The following is a 24,726-nucleotide window of genomic DNA, read 5'->3' on the forward strand; positions in this document are numbered from 1 at the left end:
GTAAAATGTGGAAAGTGAGACATTAGATTCTCCTCACGGTAATCACTATATGCTGTGTTAGTGGCTGTGTTTTAATTATCCTCTTGGCTGCAGATTTACAGCTATTTAAGGAGAGGTTTTGTTTTTAGGGTGTGGATTTTGTTTGTTTGTTTGTTCTTTGTTTTTGTTTTTTTAACAAAGATGAGAATGACCTCCTCAAATATGTGCACTAGCCTAGCCATGATATGACCATATTTATATCTTGATTTACTGTTTCTTGTTGCACATACATGGGATCAAATCTTCCTCTCAGAGAGATCAGTGGGTTGATGTTTCTACTGCTAGTGGAATCTTCTTTTGAAACCTCCCCTGCTTGACCTTGTGTTCTAGGTGTTGCTGATCTGGCTGTTGTGGGAAGGGTCTCTAGACATGCACTTAGTCACTGTTCAACCAGTGGCTGGTCCTAAGTCTTCCACCTTCCAAAATGTATTAAAAAAAATAGAATTTGTAATATATCACATTATGTACACCCTACAAATCCCTCCTTCTCCTTCCTATTTGTTTCTAGCAGTTAACTTCAGTATGACACATTAAAAACCAGTTGCACTCCTCCTTTTCCATATTGAGGTAAAATTTGAAACATTGAGAAACAAAATATGAAGGCCAGCAAAGTGGTAGTCCACAATACAACGGAGCAAGCCAGTACATCCAATTATACAATATTGACATCTTCCAGGAAACACCTCCCATTTTCTCCTCATTACCAAAAGTTGTATTATCAGGTGTCATGTTGTATGAGAGCCAGATAGCCCCCTGTATGGAAAAACCTGTGGGAAGGATGGGTAATGGAGGTGCCCTTACTGCATTTTTCTATAACTGGCGCCTTTGCTAGAAGACAGTGGAAAATGGAGGTTGTGGATTTTAGATGCCATGTTCCCTCCCAGTCTCATGGATCCATGAGGAAGGGAGACCCGTGCTGTCTTGTAGGGGTGGCTGCTACTCTGCTGGTTCCCCTTTTGCCTGGAAGCAAGATCCAGTAAAAGAACCATGCTGCCATTGGCTGGGTCTCCTGGCAGCTGCTTAGTAGCAGCCACCGAAGGAAACCTGAAGGAAGTACAGCTCCAATCTCTATTACCTCCTGCCTGGATTTCAGCATGGAAATCCCATGTTTGTTTGTTCCCCTCATGCCCGGTTTCTAGAAGCCCAGAGACCCTGAGTGGAAGGATATTCATATAGAGCAAGTTTTTGTTTTGTTTTGTTTCGCTAGCTATAGTGGTTCTATGATATGTCTCTCTCAACCCCTTGATCCCAAAACTACAAAGTATTGTAGCCTTAATAGGTTAAACACTATAAATGCACTAATTACACTATACTTCTGTTTGGAAGAGCTGCTTATATTTTATTTTCCATCATTCTTTTATCATTACTTGTATTACAGTAGTACCTACAGGAGCGGTTGCCCAGTTGTTTTATTCGCAGCACAGTGTAATAAAAAGACAAGAATTTACAATCTTGGTAAATGACAAAGGCGCAGCAGGTTAATGAAACAAAGAGATAGGTAAGGCTCTTGGTGGGAGAGGCGGAAGAGTTAGCTATAATATGTATAATATGAGTAATAAGGTGCTCAGGTACTATGCTCTTTTTTAGAACTAGCAAAGGGACTGAATGAATATGAGTCTAACCTTTCTTTTTTTCTCTCCACCCCCTCACAAATTAGGTAATTTCTATGAAGAGTTGGCAGGAAATAAATGCGTGTGAAGAAGTTTCTGCATGAAGATTATCTGTCCAGCAGCGATTACCTGACAACATGACTTAGCATATGTCCTCTCATATTGAATTGAGCCTTAAAAATGATTAGGATTACATGTTAAGTTTAATACACTTCTGATGAATGTTCTAGAAATGAGTTTGCATCGGCAAATGGGTTCTGATCGGGACCTGCAGTCTTCTGCCTCCTCGGTGAGTTTGCCTTCAGTTAAAAAGGCACCAAAGAAAAGAAGAATTTCATTGGCCTCTATCTTTCGGAGGAAAAAGGACACAAAACGCAAATCCAGGGATTTAAATGGAGGGGTGGATGGAATTGCAAGTATTGAAAGTATACATTCGGAAATGTGTACAGACAAGAACTCCATTTTCTCCACGTATACCTCTTCAGACAGTGGAGCCACCTCTAGCAGCAAACCGAGTGGAGACTTCATGGAGTGTCCCTTGTGCCTTTTGCGGCACTCTAAGGACAGGTTCCCAGAAATAATGACTTGTCACCATAGGTCTTGTGTGGATTGCTTACGTCAGTATCTCCGGATAGAAATCTCTGAGAGCAGAGTTAATATCAGCTGCCCAGAATGCTCTGAACGATTTAATCCCCATGATATTCGTTTGATATTAAATGATGACATCTTGATGGAAAAATATGAAGAATTTATGCTTAGACGGTGGCTAGTTGCAGACCCGGATTGTAGATGGTGCCCAGCTCCAGACTGTGGGTAAGAGTGTATTTTTTGTTTGTTTTTTGTTTTTTTCCTTTTCCCATCTGATCTGGTGGGGCATATTGAACTTCTCTATCTAGTAAAATCACTGTCACCAAATCTCCCCCATCATCTCTCTACATTATTGTTTGAATTTGTAACAAGTAAATTAGAGTAATTCTAATGTTGTAATCATTTCCACATTATTGTTGACAAACGTTCTTATCCTCTAGCCAAGAAAATTGTGGTAACAAATTGTTCTAGTTTGTGAATAAGGTGCATATAAAGCAAATCAGGTGACAAAATCGGTAAGGTAGATGTAGGGAGCTCTAAGTACTAAGTATAAGGCTATTTAAAAGGAAGGCTGAACTGTTGTACCTTTAAAGCACTGGCACTTCAAGTGCCAGTAGCTGGGGGGAAGCAGAATTCCCTTAAAAAATAAAATAAAGTAAAACAAACAAACAAAAACCCTGCCAAAGACACTCAGATATTGTGTCAAGTATCAGAGGGGCTGTTAAAAGTCCGGGCAACAGTGCAGTGGGGGCTAAGGGAAGCTCCCTGCATCTGTGCAGCTCCCTGAAGCGGCCAGCATGTCCCTGCGGCCCCTAGGCACAGCGCTGGCCAGGAAGGCTCTGTGTGTTGCCCTCACACCGAGCGCCAGCTCCGCAGCGCCCAATGGCTGGGAACCTGTGGGCGAGGGTAGTGCGTGTAGCCCCCTGGATGCCCGTGCGCCTAGGGGCGTCTGAGAAAAGCACCACCTTAAGCCTGCATCCCTCACCCCCCCCCCGTGCCCGAACCCCCTACCAGAGCCCATACCCCATCTCACACTCCAGAGCCCTCGGCCCCAGCCAGGAGCCCCCTCCTGCACCCCAAACCCCTCATCCCCAGCCCCATACCAGATCCCGCACCCCTACCCCCGTCTCCAGCCCTGAGCCCCCTCCCGCACCCCAAACCCCTCATCCCTGGCATCACCCCAGAGCCTGCATCTCTAGTCGGAGCCCTCACCCCCAAACCCCCTGCCCCAGCCCTGAGCCCCCTCCCACAGCCCAAACCCTTCATCCCTGGTCCCACCCCAGAGCTTGCACCCCTCCTGCACCTCAAGCCCCTCATTCCCGGCCCCACCCCAGAGCTTGCACCACAACTGGAGCCCTCACCCCCCCTGCACCCCAGCCCTGAGCCTCCTCCTGCACCCCAAACCCCTCATCCCCGGCCCCACCCCAGAGCTCGCACCGCAGCCAGGGCCCTCACTTCCTCCAGCACTCCAACTCTCTGCCCCTAAAAAGGGAGGAAGGCTGGCAGAGGGTAATGAAAATAGGATCCTGCAGTTATATGTTTTCACCTGGTTCCAAATAGTGTCATTTAAAAAATAAAACAAAACAAAAAAGCTACCCTCAACTGATGCTCAGTCAGGCCACCATCGGTTATTTGATTTCTTGTAGGCCTCCTGATAAAAGTGAGCCTCGAAAAGGGATTTGAAGGAGAAGAGGGTAATGGCCTTACAGGTCATTCTAGAGAGAACAAATTTCGTGCATGGAAGAAGCTGACAAATGGGTGGACAAGACATGGTATAGTTGATAGAGTGGAGGCAGTGTGGGTGACATGATAAGTTGAATAGAAGAAGGGAGGGGCAGATTTGTACAGAGCCTTGAGGCCAAAGACAAGAAGTCTACTTTTGATACAGTGGTATAGGGACAGAAAGTATTTAATAGTTTATGTATGAAGAAGTACTTCTCTCTATGAATTTTCAGATTGCTGTTTCCTCAGTAGAATGAAGTATTGTAGAACTTTGCTAATTTGCATTTGCACTAATTCCATACCAATAATTTGTACACAGTTTTGCCTGGCTTTTAAGCAAAGATTTAAGAGCAGAAACAGAACTGCAGTGAGAGTGTTGGACTAACAGTACTGCAGCATATGTGCTCGTGTACTGTGGAGCATTATCATAAATAATTAAAGTTCAGCAGGGCTTTTTTCTTATCAAATGATCTTAGTACATTTTGTGATGATGTATCTTTGATTGATTTGCTAATTCACAAAATTTATTTATTGAGCACTTGTTGTAAAATACTGTAGGTACCTCACAGAGCGAAGACATTTTGTTGACCCAAAGTGTTATAATTTAAAGTCTAAATGGCACAACATTCTGGGCTTATAAACGAGAGGGGGAGAGGGGAAGAAGGATGCAGGGAGGAGCAAGGAAGGATAAGGTTAACAAACAGTAAGATGACAAAATAAGTAAAATAGTACATACAATGGGTGAATTTACACTAAAAATGTTGCCAAAAAATACCTCTGGTAGGAATTCTAGGCCCTGATCCTGCAAATATTTATGTGGATGCTTAAATTTAAGTGTGTGGGTAGTACCATTGACTTGAATGGGAAGTCTCATGTGCTTAAAGCTAAGCACATGTATGTGTTTGTAAAATCAGAATCCTAATGTAGGCAAGTCTTCATCAACTCTTGTCCATTGTTGGTTTAAATCTGTTGAAAAGCAAGTTTTATGGACACAGTGGTAAATATGGATCTAGGTATAGGAGCCTTATTTATACTAGAGCCCCCACTAGTTGGAAGCTTTTACAAAAAATTCTTAGGGTAGGCAAGTTTCTTTTAAAAGGATCTTGCTTTTTTGTTTCATCCCCTTCATTCCCTCCCCTTTGGATTGTCCAGTTTTGTGACAGTTTCTCAGTCACTACTGCAAGCTAGGGCTATGCTTGTATCTTAACTTTTTTTTTCAATGAAAGTACAATCATTGATTTAAAATTTGCTTGCATGGTAAAAACTTAGCAACGTAAAACAAAAAATTGTTAAATCTGATACCTATAACTTTATATTCTGTACTTCACTCAGTATGAACAAAGAATAGAGTAGCTTCACATTTTTGTTATCCTGCACTACCATGGTGTTACGGTTGTAGCGGAACATGAACATCCAAACAAATTATTTTCATTTTTTAGTGTTATGAAAACTTTTGTTACATTCTGTATAAACCCTCTTTTAATAAATAACTGAATTTTGGAATTTAAGTATATTTTAGAAGAACATACTTGCTTTGCAAATGTAATCGGGGTATTTTCCATTTGGAGTCTCTAATTAATTCTGTCACTTTAAATTTGTATCAACAGTGGGTTTTATAATTTTTTTTTTTTTTTTTTAAACTGAGAAGTGCCATTTAAAAACACAAACATTTAGGGTGTTCATACTGTCTCTTGTTTATACATCAGTATAAACAAAATTAGGATGAAACATAACTTCATAATTAGTCATAAAAATTTACAGTACTTTGGCATGTACACTTTTGTAGTGCTAAGTGTTTTCATATGTTTTTCTAATAGTTTTTTAATAAGAATACAGTATCTTTTGAGCCTACCTAAGTTTGTGTATTTTATAGGTGGTGCTTCTAGCCCTACCTGTTAGGTTTGCCTGACAATTTTCATTATAAGACCCTGTTTTCAGTGGTTTATAACTTTATCAAACTTCCACCATTTGGGATAGAATTTTCCATGCTGGGTGTCTGCGTCTGGTAGAATATGTTTAGAAAATATCAGCCAAAACAGTTCAGCTATTTCTGAGAAAAAGTCTGGTGACCTTTTCTTTCAAAATCTCTTAATACCCCCCCATGCTTTGGAGCAGGAACTTGATATTTGACAGAAGGGGGGCAGGGTGACCTTTTGTGCTAGAGATGTGCCTTTTGCTATCCAAGTGAAACTCTCCCAAATTTTGGCCAAATCATCCTTTTAAAAATTGCATTTTACACATGCTCTGTAGAGATGTTCTAGAGATTAACTCTCCAAAGATTGCATCCTTACATGGTCTAGCATCTCTCAGCTTGTGCTGACCAAATAGCACTTGTGCCATCCTCAAACAGCAACTGAACATGCTCCAGCCCAGGACAACAGACTTTCGTGAAATGGTTGCTCCCAGCTGCTCTGAGCAGGGATAGGGTCCAGGCACTGGGCCTCTTTCCTGTTGTCTCAGTGATGGACCTCCTCCACTTTGCTGGCCCCCAGGCAGCAGGAGGAGTAAGCAGTCCCATTGAAATGCAGCGGAAAAACAAGGTGGACTGGTGTAGCGGTAAAGAGTAGATTTGGAAAAGGAGTCTGGTGAGATTGGGACTGGAGGTAGGGAGAGAAATTGGGACTGACTGGGTGGAGAGGCTGGTACTGTGAGCTGGCAGGTGAGATGAGGGTGGAACTGATTGGGCAAGGAGACTGGGAATCAGGAAAACTGGGATTGGGGAGCCAGTGAGGAAAATTGGGTGGGGACTTGGGGACTAGTTGGCTGGGGTGCAGCACAGATTGGATGAGGAGCTGGGAGAAGGGACAAGACTGGGACTGGCTGGAGAAGGAGACTGATAGTAGGAATGAGTGTGTGAGAGTGAACAGAAGGCAGTTCTGACAATGAGATGGGATACAGGGAGAGAATGGGATTGTCTGAGCAGAGACTGGGAGAAGAAGACAGGAAGTGGGGGGATTGGGACAAGGAACTGATCAAGAAAGTCCTATGGCCTGTGGTATCCAGGAGGTCAGACTAGATGGTCAGAGGTGCCTTCTGGCCTTGGAATCTATGAACCAAGGAGAGGGTGTGGACAGAAGACTGAGATTGGATGAGGGAACTAAAAGGGAGACTAGGCCTGGGGGCCAATTGCAGGGGAGCGAGGACGAGAGAGAGATCTTGAGAAAGGGTGGGTGAAGCTGGGTCCGGATGTAGGGAAGGGGAGAGACTGGGCGTGAGGGGGACACGGATTTATACAGCAAATCCAGAATGGAAGAGTGGGACTGGTTGAACGAAGGGATTGGGATGAAAAGCCTGAGGAGTGGAGATTGAGATCGACTAGAGAAGGAAAACAGGACTGAGATAAGGAGCCATGGTGGATGGGAGGTGTAAGAGAGGATTGGGGCAGGGCAGAAGGGGTCAAGCTGGAGGGGAAAGGGCAGAGGAGTCGTCTGCCCACTAGAAGAGTACACTCCCATTCAGAGCCTGAAATGAGACTAAAGATTTCTGAGTCTCAGCATGTTTCTGATGTCAGCAAATATCTGTGAAACCAACTGTGTCTCCTCCCCCTCTAGTGCTGGTCCACATGCAGAATGGCAACCTATTATTGCTATCAGTTACTCAGCTCAAGTGACCGAGATCTAGGCAGTGGATCCAATCTTGCTGATGGATCATGTGGGTGGCAATATAATGCTAGATGATGGAATTTGTTTTTTTCAGTTTGCTTTTTTTAAAAAACTTGGGAAATTTTGCACAATAAACTGTTAAAATAACATTATTAAGGTTGCATTGTAAAGCACTCAAAAGTTCGGAAATGCCAGAATTAATGGGTTGTGATAGTAAGTGATCATATAATTAAAGACTATTTTTTTCCACGTTCAGTGTGCCGCATTCAGTGCAGGATGGATGTGTTTTGGGGATGAATCAGGGTTGTGTAATAAAGTGTGTTATCTGTTGGACTCCTGCCTTATTTGTTGCAAAAGTTGGAAGATGTGTAGTGAATAAAGTGAGGGCTTTTAGCTGAATCCCTGCCACTGCCAGACTTCCTATGGAATGCTGGACAAATCACTTAAACCATCCTTTTTTACAGGTGGTCACTAACGGTATGTTCCTCATTTTTTGGTACCCAACTTGATACCAGGGGTCTGATTTGCAGAAGTGCTGAGCACTCAAAGCTAAAGCTAAAATCAGTAGGAGCTGTGCTTTGAGTATATTAAATACTATTTAATGCTAAATACTCTGAAAATTCAGGCCCTGGGAGTCTCAAATTTGGCATCCAAATTTAGTGGATGTCTTGACCTTAATCTCTTTGCCTCTGTTCCCCATCTGTAAAATGGGGATAATACCATCCCCTTACCTATTGTGTGTTGTGAAGATAAATTGATTGGTGTTTGTGAAGCACTCATACTATAATAATAGGCACCACAAAAAAGCCCATGAGGAACGTAATTCTGTCTTTCATGGCAGGGTTTGAACAGTGTGCAATAAATTAAGGCCAGGGTCCACACATTGAACTATAAGGGTAACACAAAATATTGAATAGCTGCTCATTAAGTGAGCACCATCCATTCTGTGCACTGAGTAAGATGAGTCTTGTGGAAAAATAGTATGTGACCGTGTAATTAAAGACTGTATCATAATACCTATGCACAAAGGAGTCAAATTAAGGTTGCATGGGCAATCTTAATTCTATCACTTCCTAACTTTTGAGTATACTTTGCAACCTTAATGTTCATTTAATATGTTCTGTGTCTGTGTAATATAGAAATACTTTACAAATACTTGTGTGCCATTTTCATGTACAGTAAGAACATCTTTATTGAATGCTTGTAAATTAAAAATTAAGTGGAATGACTGCTAGGTGCTCCACAGCTATTTTGGTATTGGATAAAGTAATTTCAAGAATAGATTCCCAAAGAAATACACAATCTCCAGATGAACAAACATATGCTTTAACTGTTACATGGTGCAGCACTAGGCATTCTCTTCTAGATCTGTGCTTTGACAAACTGCAAAGTATTAACTTACAAAGTACATAGTTAAAATTGAAGGTTTATTTTTCTCAAATTAGTTATTTCTGTGGGATGTGTCACAATTCAGGGCAACTGTACCTGTGTTCCTCCTCTGTGGTCCCTCAAGGGCACCCACTCTAGGCTCCTGGCTCCTCAGCTGTCATCTCTCTTTCCCTTCTGACAGGAATTTTTCCAGGCTGCACAGTTCCCTGCCTGCACTGTGATATCCCCAGCAAGCCAGACTGCCTGAAAATTGGTGTATACAGTGTTGTAGCAGTGTTGGTCCCAGAACATTAGAGACACAAGTGGGTGAGGGTGATGTAATATCTTTTATTGACCAACTTCTGTTGATGAGAGACACGAACTTTTGAGCTTACACAGCTCACCCACCTTGTCTCTCTAAAAATTGCTGTGTTTAACTCTACTGTCCTGGCTGAATTCCACTGTGGGGAGTCAGTATTGCCAAACCCAAACACACAAAAGTCATGAGTGTCTTTTTAAAGTGCATTTTAGTTTCTTTTATATTTGGCTTCTGGTTTTTGAACTTAGAGTTCACTTGGTTCACATTTTCAAGCTTTGCTCATGACGATTTGAGTTAGAAACTTTATTATTAAATGAAAGCAGAGTTTCCTATGTAATTATATGATTCCAGAAGCGAGGGCTTCAAGAAAAACACCAAATATTCCAGGACTTGTGATAAAATTACAAGAGCCTGCAGTAGTGGGGAGTTACTATCCCCTTCCTAAAATTTACCCTGTAGAGTCATAGATTTCAAGGCCAGAAGGGGCCATTGTGATAATCTAGCCTGACCTCCTGCACATTCCAGACTACAGAATCTCACCATTCAATCCTGTAATACACACCTAACCTCTAGCTGAATTTAAATAGTTCAGGTTGCAGAGAATCCACCATTTACTGTAGTTTTAAACCTGCAAGTGTTCTGTGCTGCAGAGGAAAGTGAAAAAGCCCCAGGGCCTCTGCCAATCTGACCTAGATAAAATTTCTTCCTGACCCCCAAAGTGGTGATCAGTTAGACCCTGAGCATGTCAGCAAGACCCACCAGCCAGACACCTGGGAAGGAATGCTCTGAGTAAATCCGAGCATGTTTACACAGCAAATTAAAACCCGCGGTTAACCTGTGCCAGCCGGCTCGGGCTTACAGGGCTCGGGCTGCGGACCTGTTTCATTGCTGTGTAGAATTCTGGGCTCGGGCTGGAGCCCAAGGTCTAGGACTCTGTGAAGTGGGAGGTTCACAGAGCTCCGGAACGCTACACATCCATGAAACAGCCCTGCAGCCAGAGCCCTGCGAGTCTGATTTGGCTAGCACAGATCAACCATGTTTTTTCTTTTCTGGGCCCTTCTCAGAGCCTTCCCCATCTACTGTCCCATCTCTTGTCATTGGGAATATTTGCTACTAGCAGTTGCAGGTAGCCACGTGCCATTGTAGGCAATCTCATCACAGCATCTTCTCTGTAAACTTAACAAATTTCAGTTAGGTACAATATTATTCACTTTGGGTAACATTTTCAAAAGCCCCTTGATCATATAAGTGCCTAAGTGACTCAGGCACTTTTGAAAATGGAACATAGATTCCTAAATCACTTAAGTGCTATTAAAATTTTTACCCTTCTTGTCTTATTGTTGTTTTGTAATGTTAATTGCCTGCCATTGTATTCAGCCTCAAATGTTGCTACTTCTCAGCGTTATGTGAACTATAATTTCTGTATTAAACATCTGTCTCTGGCTCTCCTTGTTTTTCCTGTGGTGCCCATTGCCACAGTATCTAAGTGTTGACAGTGCTATATAAATGTAAAATCATTGACTAAGATTTTCAGTAAAAACTATTGACTTTGGGTGCCCAATTTGAGGTATTGGATTTACAGAAAGTGTTGGTACCAGTCCTCTGAAAACCCAGACTTCTTTAACGTGTCTCAGGATAGTCCTTAAAAATGAAGAGAACCAAAATCACTATTTACATTTGAAAATCTTGAATGTTAACATTTCCATGCCAGCATGAAGATTTCTCCCCCCACCCCCCTATAGGTTTAATGTATACTTTTTTCCCCCTTCCTCAGAGCCACTTGAGGAGCCCAAGGGCTTCACTTTCCTTTCCCCCATCCTTCTAATCTTATGCATGCTGTGTCTCAGTGATCCCCTTTGCAGCACAGTAGTATCAGAGGAGACATACTCTCTGTGAAACCTGAAACACAACACTATTTACTTTTTTGAGTGCATTAGCAAAACAGCAATTTGCAGTGCATCTTCCTCTTTTTCTGAACATGCTGTTTCTCCTGTACTCTTTATCTTCATCAATCTAGGAGTAAGGGACTGGGCAAGACATCAGAACTTGGATCTCCTTTGTGGCAGCATGTGTTGTGCTTCCATTACACCTCTTGGGCTGTACTTTATTTGGTTTTGTGGTCTTATGAAGATAATTTTGCTGTAAACAAATGCTATATAATATGCATGCTGAAAAGACTAATCCACTCAAGTGCTGTGCTAATCTTTTTAGTTTTTTTTAAATGGTCAAATAACTATTTATGGTAATTACACTCATGTAAATGTTTTGCTTTTCACAAGAAACTATAGGCAAATGGACAGTCAGTAAAGTTTCCCAGTAACTTAATCTTTACTTGACCTAACTGCAATTTCTGGAAATTCTTAGAGGCAAACCCTGATCCCATGTCTCCTGGATGCAGAGGCCCTGAACACAGCAGAAATTATGTGATTTGGTGTGCACAGAGAGGTGGGAATGAGGTCATGTGGGATTTGCTGTTTTAAAATTCTGTAACACTTGGGTATGCTCTTAGGCCTGGATTTTTAAAGGTATTTAGACTGATTTAGGAGCCAGTCTCATTTTCAAAGGGGGTTTAGGCACTTAGGCTTGGTCCACACTGGGGTAGGGGATCGATGTAGGAAACGCAACTTCAGCTACGAGAATAGCTAGCTGAAGTCGACGTTTCCTAGATCGAACTAAGTTTACTTACTGTGGGTGCACGTGGCGCAGGCAAGCTCCCCCGTCGACAGCGCTTCCTCCTCTCGGCGAGCAGTAGTTCCGCAGTCGACGGGGGAGCGCTTCTGGGATCGATTTATCGCGTCCAGATGAGACGCGATAAATCGATCCCAGAAAATCGATCTCTACCCGCCGAATCAGGCGGGTAGTGTGGACCTAGCCTTAGTCTTAAGTCCCATTTTGGCTCCTACATCAGTTGGGGTTGTAATACTGAATGCAGCAATGCCTGGATACCTTTAAAAATCTGGGCTTTGCCCTCTAATTCCTAACCCCAACACACATTTGCCCCTAAAAGAAAACCTGTTTTTAGCAATTTAACTTAATAGATATCTGAAAAGGCAATTTATCATTTCATGTTTGTAGGTGTTGCATCAGTGTATCAGACATGCTGGAGTATTGACTTGACTTTTCCCCCAAGAAGTGATTGCTGCAGGGGACTATGCCATACTGAATCCCTGTATTATAAATTATGTTTGTTTATTTTAGTGCTTAGGGACCAACTGAGTTTGGGGACCAGTTCTGATAGGCACTGTACAAATAGACTAGTAGACAGTCCCTGCCCCAAAGAGCTTACACTGTCAATAGATAATACAAAGGGTAGGGGAAGGAGCTCTAACCTACAAGCAAAGTGCTTAGTGTGATGGTGGCAAACATAATGTTAGCGCTATGATTGTTTTTTTGGGGGGAGAGCTGAGAGAGTCCAGGCAAAGCTGTAGAAAAATATTTTCAGTGCCTATGTGTCCCTGCTTAAACTGCTCCTACAAGAGTTCTGCCAGCTTTAGTTTCTGACTAGCTCCTCCCTGCAGTTTTCCCCAAAACCTACATGGCGGGGGGAGAAGTGACTCTTCATCTGTCCTCGTGCCCCTGGAGGTGTCTGCTCTGCACAGTTTTGGGTCTGAGGAGGTGGGTGGGGTGGCCTTGGCTAGGGGCCCCATTCTTCCCCAGTACAACAGTACATGCTTAAGCTGGTTCTGCTGTTGCCCTACTATCTTGTCTATAGATATTATTTTTGTATTAACAAAAATCTTTCTCCCACCCCTTTTGATCATTTAAGATATGCCGTGATTGCTTTTGGCTGTGCCAGCTGTCCCAAACTTACCTGTGGGCGTGAAGGCTGTGGTACTGAGTTCTGCTACCACTGTAAACAGATTTGGCATCCAAACCAGACCTGTGATGCTGCTCGCCAGGAAAGAGCCCATAGTTTGCGCCTGAGAACAATTCGTTCTTCATCTATTAGTTATAGCCAGGAGTCTGGAGCAGCAGGTATTTATGATCGTATGTCTCTGTAGAATGTCTTACTAGTACAATTACATGATTAATATTACCAAAGAAAGAAGTATGTGATGACTTAATTAGCTCCAACCCTGATTTTTTTTTTCTTGTACCAGTTTCTGAACCATAAAACATTAATATAACTTTAGATTAAATTAAAAAAAAAAAAGTGCTGAGTTTTTCTAATATGGGAAATTTTTGATTTTCAGTAGTGGTAAAATCATGAAGGGGTAGCGCTGATGGCTTCAATTGTTACAAGCCTTTTTAGGATTTTTAAATCTTGAGTTGTTTTATAGTTTAAAAGTGTAATCTTCGGTGACATTGCAGTCAAGCATTCTTGAAGTACTGCTGGCTGACTAGAACCACTCTCTTCCCAACTGTATAACTTCCACAGCTGAAACACATTTTTTTCCCCCTGTGGGTGGAATTTTGACAAGGTTTATAATACTGGTATAAATAGATCTGAAAAAGCAAAATTATTATTGATTTACCGATACCCACACCCGTATAAGAATGCATAAACTGTTACTCCATGTGAGGGATATATCAAGGTAATTTCTGCTAGTCAATAAAGTGCTTCTACATTGGCCAGCCAGAAATCAAATAACTCAGATATGTGAAAATTAAGTCTTATTGCAACTGTTACTGAGTAAAAGGAAGGTTTGACTAATCAGTGGAGCAATGTTTTGGTATCGCCAAGGGTTGCCTGTTTTGTCTGACACAATCTTTGTCAAACGAAACTCTCTTGCTCGTTTCTCTCTCCCCAACCGACTCTTCTCTCTGACTGGACTAATTAGACATATGAGGGGAAAGATTGTGTTCTGTGTCCCGTTATGTCTCCCTGATTCTCTGACCTAACCCTAGCCTAGGGGCAGCTCTAACTTGTACAGTATGCATCTGGTCCCCTAGAGATTACATGCCAGTTGGGAATTGATAGCATGCACCATACTTTCATCACTCCCTCTTCCTGTGCACCATGGTCTGTGGGTGTAGGAGCTGGTTCTGCTGACTCTACACCTGCTCCAGACTCTCCCATGCTAGGCATGTCTCCAGCAGAGGGAATCTGCAGGAGTTTTCCACTGCCCCATTTTCTCCATCAAAAGCCTACTGTACCACACCTTTCTTTTGCACCAGCAGTTATTTCTGACCAGCTAACCAATGGGGCGTGCTTTACATAACTAATATTGCTATGGTGAGTGAATTGTTTGTCCTGTAATTCTGAATCAGAGTAACTGTCTGGGAAATAGTCCAGGAATCACAACAGAAAGAGTTTTGTCAGTATGCCATATCTTGTCTTTCCTATCATTAAGGTTACCCTTTGGGAAACTTTCATTTTTGCTCTTGTCAGTGACAGAAATAAACCCTTAGCGATATTTTCAGTATTAAGCTCGGTTAGGAGCATTAGACAGATTCTGATTTGTCTGTTTCTGTAACAAATATAAATGTATCTGGTTTGGGGAGCAAGAGCATTAAGGGGAGGCCATGGAGTGGAGTCAAGAGCAGAGGAGTGAAAAAGAGAACAAAAGATATGGAATATTTAAGGTGAAATGCATATTAAGTATGAAGAAGAAATAAAGGTTGGGACTCATGAGTGAAGATTACAGAAGTATGAAATGTGGAGAGGATTATATGCAAAAACTGCCTGTCATCATTCATATTTATTAATGTGCCTGTTTAATATCTAACTTACATTTTATTAACTTTGAAAATCTTTGTGTGTGTGTGAAGCTATTGATCTATCTAAATGTGATATATTTTTCTATATTTTAGTTTGTTGTGATTAATACTACTATATTGATGGTTTGTAATGGTCATGACCAAAAACCATCTGCAATTAAGGATTTAGTAAAGCATATTTATAACAAAGATTTAGATATGTCTGCGTCAGAACTACTATGATCAGTCAAAACTCATAAGAATTTCTTGTCTGTGTTTAGATAAATTTCACTTTTTCATAGAAATAGTATGATCTTCATGTTTCATTTTAAACAGCTGATGATATAAAGCCATGCCCGCGTTGTGCTGCTTACATAATAAAAATGAATGATGGAAGCTGCAACCACATGACTTGTGCTGTGTGTGGTTGTGAATTCTGTTGGCTATGCATGAAAGAGATCTCGGATTTGCATTATTTAAGGTATGTTTAGGAAAAATAGTTATAGCTATAGATTATCTGAGACAAATATTTTCTCATTTTATACATTCAGCATTTTATCTACATCCTGTTTCCTGATTTTTACATTATTTTGCTTTTCCCTGTTTTGACTTCTTATTTAACTTCAGGAGTGACTGGAGTGTTATACTAGTGCAGACTGATTTAAAGTTCTGCCTGGATGAATAAATGTTCTGTGCTAAAATATCTAGGGCCAGATTGTCCGGTCAACCGAAGGCCATCTTGTGTCTCAGCAGAGTAGAGAATTAAGCCTCTAGTGTTTAGGTATGAGAAATGGAATATTTTTTTTTGTTATGTAGGTACTTAAAATAGTCACTTTGTTCATCTTATTTCAGAAAATAAAAATGTTCTCTCACTTAGTTTCAAGCTCAGAAAGATGGATGCAGCACGTATTTAGTGTGACAAAATGAAATGGTGTAGATGTTCACAATAGCTACTTTTACTTCAGTTCTAGTGCTGACCATTTATTTTGAGTGTTAAGTTGATATAACTGGAAGTTACAGTTTCCATGTGAAAATGATAATTTGTGTTGGCAGTGAGCAGCACAAGACGTTATGTGGTATGATTCATAGCGCCTTTCAAAGGACATTGGAGCATCTGAAAGGTCTAAAGAAATAGTTTTTAGACACTGTCGCCATCTGTGTAATATGAATTTTATTAGATATTGTCATGTCTTAAAGTAACTTATCATTGGCTCATTTCTAAGCAGTTGTATGTGTGTGTTTACAATTTGTTTCTATTAGCCCATCAGGTTGTACATTTTGGGGAAAGAAACCATGGAGCCGTAAGAAGAAAATACTGTGGCAACTGGGAACGCTTGTTGGAGCTCCAGTAGGAATTGCTTTAATAGCTGGCATTGCTATTCCTGCTATGATTATTGGAATCCCTGTGTATGTGGGGCGTAAGGTAAAGTGCACTCTGCTGCTTACCTTGCTTCTGGTTTTAAAATGCAACACTCTTGAACATGTACACTGGTGTACTTTCAGTTGGCTCTGTTCACCATTCCTTCCCAAATAGGTTCAGACATAACTTGAAAAATGGTTAGCATCCTCATTTTATTTGTGTGGGGCCATGTTTTTCAAAATGTGGCTCCTCCGTTTGCCCACACAAAGCCCAAAATATTTTAAAATGGATTCCTATAATTAGGCCCATAAATCCTTACTTAGGCACCTAAATAAGTGGCCTGATTTTTAAAAGTCCTGAGTTTCCAATCTCCCTAATCCTACTCAGAGCTGGACAATACGGAGGAAAAGGTGGTAAAAAAAAATTCCTGACTTTTCCCTCTGGATCCTGAGCAAGAAAGAAGCCATTGACATATTAGTTGAAAATCCTGCTATATACATATGCGTATGCCTGCACATTTCTGTGTTTGTACTTAATGGCTTATAAATTCATTAAGTTACTAGGGTATATACATTTACTGATCACCAAGTGCAACTATCCACAGCTAAACTCCGTGTTTTTGTTGATGTGGGAATAGACAAGGAATTAACACATTAACCAATAAGTAGTTGGTATCTTTCCTCCAGCAATAAGGACTACTACTAGGGCTACTAGTGCAAAGCAAATAACTAATAGCAGATAAAATTATTCTTATGTTTTTATTCTATCTTTTCCTACTTTTGTAATTTAGGGTAAAAAAGTAAGTTATCCAAAGACCTTTGAAATGCTGTTTATGGAAGTGTTAAGATGCCAGATCTTTCACTTGAGTTATGCTATCCTGAACTTCTTAAATCCTAAGGTTATTTTATGTTTTATCAACGTGAACTCATGGTGCCATTGACTAGTCCACGCTTGCATCTGCCAGTCTGCCTCTTGGTGCCCCAAGAAATTGTCATTCCTTTCCTTTGCCTCTGCCCAGGTTCTTATGCTGGTCTGGAGTTGTGGCAATTCATCTCTGCCAGGCCCCTCCTTTTTCAGTCCTTTCTCTCCAGTAAATTATCTCACTTTCCACTACAGTTGCTTTCAAAAATAATCCACACTATTCCCTCATGTTTTAGCACACTTGCTGGGCCCTGGCATAAGAGAAGAACAATGGCTATTGTTGAATTTCCATACAAATTACTAATAGCTCTTCCCTCTATCTCTCTGTTCTTATAAGACCCATATCACCTAAGCACCACACATATATAAATGAATTGACCTTCACAACAGCCCTGTGAGGTAGAGAAGTATTGTCCCTTTACATCACAGCCTAACCTGAAGCGTAATGTCAAAAAAGGGACGGCTCATTTCCAAGAGAGATAGGGAAGCGTTAGTATCGTTATACAAGGCACTAGTGAGCCCTCATATGGAAAACTGTCTCCCCCATGTTTAAGAAAGATGAATTCAAATTGGAACAGGTGCAGAGAAGGGCTACTAGGATGATCTGAGGAATGGAAAGCCTACCTTATGAGAAGAAACTCCAAGAGCTTGGCTTGTTTAGCCCAACCAAAAGAAGGCTTTAGGAGATATGATTGCTCTCTAAAAATACATCAGAGGAGTAAATACCCGGGAGGGAAGAGGAGTTATTTAAGTTAAGCATCAATGTGGGCACAAGAACAAATGGATATAAACTGGCGATCAACACATTTAGGCTTCAAATTAGATGCAGGTTTCTAACTATCAGAGGAGTGAAGTTCTGGAACAGCCTTCTAAGGAGAACAGTGGAGGCGAAATACCGAACTGGCTTCAAGCCTGAGCTTGATAAGTTTATTGAGGGGAAGGTATGATGGGACTCCCTACAATGGCATGTAGCTGATCTGAGACTTCTAGAAGCAAATATTTTCAACAGCCAGTGATGGGGACACTAGATGGGGAGGGCTCTGAGTTACTACAGAGAATTCTTTTCCAAGTATCTGGCTGCTGGGTCTTGCCCACATGTTCAGGGGCTAACTGATAGCCATATTTGGGGTCGGGAAGAAATTTTTTCCTGAATCAGATTGGCAGAGACTCTGGGAGGTTTTCACCTTCCTCTGCAGCATGGGGTAGGGTCACTTGCAGGTTTAAACTAGTGTAAATAGTGGATTCTCTGTAACTTGAAGTCTTCACATCATGATTTGAGGGCTTCAGTAACTCGGCCAAAGGTTATGGGTCTATCACAGGATTGGGTGTGTGAGGTTCTGTGACCTGCAATGTGCAGGAGGTCAGACTGGATGATCATGATGGTCCCTTCTGACCTTAAAGTCTATGACCTTGTCTACACTACAGGTTACTTCAGTATAACTTACTTCACTCAGGGATGTGAATAATCTATACTTCAGAGCAATGTAAGTTATACCGATCTAAGCACTGGTGTGGACAGCACTATGTCAGTGAAAGAGCTTCTCCCACTGACATAACTACTGTCTCTAGTGGAGGCAGGAGTTATTAAGCCAAAGGGAGAGCTCTCTCCTGTCATCTTAGAGCATCTCCACCACAAGCGCTACAGCGGAGCCGCTGCACCAAAGTGCTGTAATGTAGACATAGCCTATGAGTCCAAGTCTAATTCCTGACCATAAAAGCTATGGAGACAGTTTGCTAGCCAAGTTTTGTGGAACAGTGGTCACCAAGACTTTGCAAATTCATGTAAGATTTGCTGCAAACAAGCAGTTTGGCCTGGAAAATTTCTGAAGTCATAGAGCAGGCTATAGCTAAGGGGTTTGGCCCTGCAAACCCATCATAGGTAAGAGAGCAGTAAGACGCATGGGGTCTGAAATACACCCTCCCTCAAGCTCATCTCAAGTGGGGACAAGGGCACTGGAACAATTTCTGTCCTCCTCCTCCTCAGTTGAATCTTGGGAAAGGCTATGCTGCTGAAACCCGTTCTCATGTCCCACTTTATTAGAACTATATGGAAAAATAAGTTATTAACTTAAGATTTTGTCATTGCTTAATATTTAATAAAGTTGATTGAAAGGAAGAAACAATGATTTATCCCTCCTTTTTTAAGTTGATTGCAGCTACAAAAATAATATATGTTAAAGGCAAAGCATATATGGTGTAGCAGTCTGTTCACTCCTCTTACAAGACTCTGATAATTTTGTACAAAGAATGCCTGGTGAGGTACCATTTGAAAACTCATCATTTGCTGACTACTACTGTCGTGGTAAAATGTGTAGCAGCATTGTGTGTAAAGTTATAAGATTCTACTGTATGACATTACTGAGGCATATTCCCAGTTTGTGCCTGCTTCTGTAAACGTGTTCCTCAAAGACAAATGGCAAACTGATGCCTCAGCCACGTATCAACAAAATCAAATGGCATATCACCTGATCAAGGGGCCATTCTTTGGCAGGAAAAAGGGTGTAAGCAAGGATTTTACATGTTGGTCGGAAAAAAAAGCTGGAAGTTTCCATCCAGTGGACTTTCTGTCTCATGAACCTCAGCTGAAGATGATTTTCTATGAAAAGTATGAAGAATGGGGAACAGAAGCCCCAAATCATCTCTCCTTTCATCTACTCATGGCATCAACAACACTTGAAGGACAAAGGAAGCATCATTGGACTGGGGAGGGATCCCGGCTGAAAGATTCAGCCAGTAAGACTCCTGTAACATGTGGTAAGAAGAGACCTTTTGCTTTGAATTCACTTAGCTTGTTAATTTAGATATTAGTTGTATTTCACTTTTTATTTCATTGTAACCAATTCTGACTTTTTATGCCTCATTGCTTTTAATCACTTAAAATCTACCTTTCTGTAGTTAATAAATTTGTTTTATTGTTTTATCTAAACTAGTGTGTGTTTGGGAAACTTCATTTGGGATAACAAGATTTGTGCATATAAATTTTAGGGCTGTCGATTAATCACAGTTAACTCAATGATTAGCTCAAAAAAATTAATCACAATTAAAAAAAATTAATCGCACTGTTAAACAATAGAATACCAGTTGAAATTTATTAAATATTTGTGGATGTTTTTCTACATTTTCAAATATATTGATTTTAATTACAACACAGAATACAAAGTGTGCAGTGCTCACTTTATATAATCATTTTTGTTACAAATATTTGCAGTAAAAATGATAAATAAAAGAAATAGTATTTTTCAGTTCAACTCATACAAGTACTGTAGTGGAATCTCTACCGTGAAAGTGCAACTTAAAAATGTAGATTGTTTTGTTACATAACTGCACTCCAAAACAAAATTAAAAACAAAATAATGTAAAACTTTAGCACCTACAAGTCCACTCAGTCCTACGTCTTCTTCAGCCAATCGCTAAGACAAACAAGTTTGTTTACATTTACGGGAGGTAATGTTGCCCGTTTCTTATTTACAATGTCACCTGACAGTGAGAACAGAAGTTTGCATGGCACTTTTGTAGCTGACATTGGAAGGTCTTTACATACCGGATATGCTAAACATTCATATGCCCCTTCATGCTTTGGCCACCATTCCAGAAGACATGCCTTCTATGCTGATGATGCTCATTTAAAAAAATAATGCATTAATTAAATTTGTAACTGAACTCCTCGGGGGGAGAATTGTATTCTCTTGATCTGTTTTACCTGCATTCTGCCATTTACTTCATATTTTAGCAGTCTCGGATGATGACCCAGCGCATGTTGTTCGTTTTAAGGATACTCTTTGCATTTTGTCAAATCTGCAGTGAAAAAGTACCAGTGTGAGATTTCTAAGAGCCACAGTACTAGACCCAAGGTTTAAGAATCTGAAGTGCCTTCCAAAATATGAGAGGGAGGAGGTGAGGAGCATGCTTTCAGAAGCCTTAAAAGAACAACACTCCGATGTGGAAACTACAGAACCTGAATCGCCAAAAAAGAAAATCAACCTTCTGTTTGTGGCATCTGACTCAGATGAGGAAAATGAACATCTGTGGGTCTGCACTGCTTTGGATCATTATCGACCAGAACCCTTCATCAGCATGGACACGTCCTCTGGAATGATGGTTGAAGCATGAAGGTACATATGAATCTTTACCGCATTTGGTATGTAAATATCTTGAGACACCAGCTACAACAGTGCCATGCGAACGCATGTTCTCACTTTCAGGTGACATTGTAAACAAGAAGCAGGCAATATTATCTCCTGCAAATGTAAACAAACTTGTTCAGCCAATCACTCGGACAAACAAGAAATAGGACTGAGTGGACTTGTAGGTTCAAAAGTTTTACATTGTTTTATTTTTGAATGAAGGTATTTTTGTACATAATTCTACATTTGTAAGTTCAACTTTCACGATAAAGAGATTGCACTACAGTACTTAGGTGAATTGAAAAATACTATTTCTTTTGTTTTTTACAGTGTAAATATTTGTATAAAAATAAATATAAAGTGAGTGCTGTACACTTTGTATTCTGTGTTGTAATTGAAATCAATATATTTTAAAATGTAGAAAACATCCAAAAATATTTAAATAAATGGTATTCTCTTATTGTTTAATAACGCGATTAATTTCAATTAATTATTTTAATTGCTTGACAGCCCTAATAATTTTCTATTAATGAAATGATGGACTTTATGTGAGCTTGTGTTGTCCAGAAGGGTTCTGGGCTGTAGAAGACGCACATTTCTGGGGGGAAGTCTGAGACAGGAGTTTGCTGGTGTTGCCGTGCAGTATAATTGATGAGTGGCTGGTTATAGCACTCAGACAGTATAGCTGGGAGTGATTTACATGCTAGTGGCTGTGTGTGGGCAAACCAGGAGTAGTTGCTCTCACAGCGAAGCAGTGTAAAAGGCACCCCAGGTTGGAGAATTGAGGGGATACAGCTGTCTATCAGTCCAGATTGTACCCTGGGGATGCCTCAGTGGCGCAGCAAGGAGCAGGGTATATGCACAGCTTGTTGTTTTGAGTGAAGTTTACATTTTAAGCACTGGTACAGCAATTTTAAGTTAGTCTCAAGTGTGGTGGCTGGAAACAGTTCAAGGGGGGATAGTTTGTTGATTTCTGTTTCCTTATTTCAGGTAAGGGAAATGGAAATAGTGAAGTATAACAATGAGCAAAAGTGAAACAATTACAAAGTTGGAGCTGGCCAGAGTGGAGGCAGCAGAAGAAGAGAGAGAACGCAGTACCAAATGTGGAAAGCAGAGATGAGACTGAAAGAAGCAGCTGCTGCATGGGAAGCTGAAGAAGCCACCCATAGAAGAGCCATGGAGCTGAAGGAACAGGAAGCTGAACCCCTTAAGCAAGCCATGGAGCTGAGACAACAAGAAGCTGAGGAGAAGGAGAGGAAATATAATCTGGAGCTGATAGAAAAGCATGGGAAGATCCCAGAGTCACCAACATCTCCCATCACTCGAGGAATCCACGGCTGGGAGCAGCTGTGTCCTACATACAGAGAGACAGACTGCATTGAGGAATACTTCACTACTTTTGAAAATCTATGTGAAATTCAGAAGATTCTTGAGGACAAGAAAATCCCCACACTGGTTGCATAACTGTCTGGTAAATTTTTGAATGTATTTAATGAATTGCCAGTTCAGGAAGCTGTGATGTGTTCTTAATTTAAGGAATCTGTTTTACAAAGGTTTCAAATCACCCCTGAAGTGTATAGGGTGAAATTTAGAAATCTTAAAAGGAGTATTGGCATGAGTCATGGTGAATATCCCTTTGGATGAGGATGCACAGAAAAAATTTGCTTTCATCACTGATATAGACTCTGAATTCTCAGTGTTACTGTTTGGTTTAATTAATGCTGGGGACATATTCTGGAGGCTGGTCAACAAAGTGTTAAATGATTTACAGAACTTTGCAAGAGCATATGTGGATGACATTGCAGTGTTTAGTGACACTTGGGGTGATCGAAAAGAACACTTGGGAATTGAGCTGTCAAAACTCGAAGAAGCAGGCCTAACCATAAAAGCCTCTAATACAAAATTCAAGCAGCCAGAGTCCTTTGTTTAGGACACTGGGTTGGGGGGGGGGGGGTTGAGGGGGAGTGTCAAATATCCCCATATCCTTTGAAAGTTGAAGCCATTGTAAATTGGCCTGTACCCCGAACCAAAAACAATCACAGAAGGTCTATGCATGGGTTCATTGATGTAACTCCAATCACAGATTTATGTAAAAAGACCCGGCCAAATAGTCATTTGGGATAAAAGCATGCCTGAAAAGATTTGATAAGATAAAGAAAATCTTGTCTGAAAAGCCTGTTCCAGCTAGCCCTGATTTTGACAAAAATGCTTTAACTGTGTACAGCTGCATCAGACATTGGTCTGGGTGCAGTGCTAATGCAAACGGGAGAATAACAAGAAGCCCCCAATTGCTGCCTTAAATAAAAAGTTGACCTCAACTATTCTGTCACAGAAAAGGAATGCTATGCTATGGTGTGGGCAGTTAAGCAACTGAAGCCCTACCTTTTGAATAGAAAGTTCAGGTCTTAAGAGATCATTCACCATTGATCTGGCTAAAGAGAACTAAAACCTCAAATTCCAAGCTTCTACGCTGAAGCCTCATACTTCAAGAGTTCGATAGGGAAAGTGTGCAGATAAACCGAAAAGAAAATATGGTGGTAGATGCCCTGTACGGGAAAGAGGGCCCTGACCTACTGCCCATGGGTCATCCAGTGGCTAACCCTCCTGCAGCTTTATAAGGGGGGAGATGTGACACTCTGTACCCGTATGTTCACCCATTTTACAAAACTATGATAAATTTTGTACAAAGTATGCCTTGTAAGATATCATTTGAAAACTCATAATTTGCTGATCATTAGTGTCCTTGTAAAACGTGTGGCAAAATTGTATGTAAAGACACAAGATTCTACTGTATGAAGTTACTGAGACATATTCTAAGTTTAGAGAAGCCAGCACAAACCAGTTCCTCAAAAACAAAAGGCAAACTGACACCTCAGCCAGGTATCAACAAAATCAAATAAACTATCACCTGGATAAGAGGCCGTTCTTTGGCAGGAAAAAGGGTGTGGGCAAGGAATTTACATCTTGGCAAAAAAATCCCAAACAGCTGGAAGTTCCCATCTCACGGCCTTTCTCTCTCCTGAACCTAAGCTGAAGATGATTTTCTAAGAAAAGTATAAAGAATGGGGAACAGAAGCCCCAAATCATTTCTCCCTTCATCTCTACTCATGGCATTGACAGCACTTGAAGGACAAAGGAAGCATCATTGGACTGGGGGTGTGTGGAATCTTGGCTGAAAGATTCAGCCAGTAAGACTGCTAGAATGTGGTGAGAGACCTTTTGCTTTGAATTCACTTAGCTTGTTAAGTAAGGTATTAGTTGCATTTTACCTTTTTTATTTCAGTGTAACCAATTCTGACTTTTATGCCTCATTACTTGTAATCACTTAAAATCTTTCTGTAGTTAATAAACTTTTTCATTGTTTTATCTAAACCAGTGTTTGTTTGTTTGAACTGAAGAGTTTGGGAAACTTCAGAACGGATAACAAGATTGG

At 40.8% G+C, this 24,726-nt stretch overlaps 1 protein-coding gene across 3 annotated transcripts in view; it reads left to right on the plus strand.

Moving 5' to 3' along the window:
- Positions 1-24,726, plus strand: part of RNF19A (ring finger protein 19A, RBR E3 ubiquitin protein ligase) — a 102,057-nt gene that overhangs the window by 66,885 nt on the left and 10,446 nt on the right. For all 3 annotated transcript variants that reach the window (XM_065399475.1, XM_065399474.1, XM_065399473.1), the window contains 4 exons: positions 1,697-2,462; positions 13,015-13,223; positions 15,225-15,369; positions 16,149-16,311. In XM_065399475.1, the coding sequence (XP_065255547.1) occupies positions 1,867-2,462; positions 13,015-13,223; positions 15,225-15,369; positions 16,149-16,311 (1,113 nt within the window). In that variant the 5' untranslated portion in view covers positions 1,697-1,866. The remainder of the gene's footprint in view (positions 1-1,696; positions 2,463-13,014; positions 13,224-15,224; positions 15,370-16,148; positions 16,312-24,726) is intronic.

The sequence above is a fragment of the Emys orbicularis genome, chromosome 2 (genome assembly GCF_028017835.1).
Source record: "Emys orbicularis isolate rEmyOrb1 chromosome 2, rEmyOrb1.hap1, whole genome shotgun sequence".
Classification (NCBI taxonomy): Eukaryota; Metazoa; Chordata; order Testudines; family Emydidae; genus Emys; species Emys orbicularis.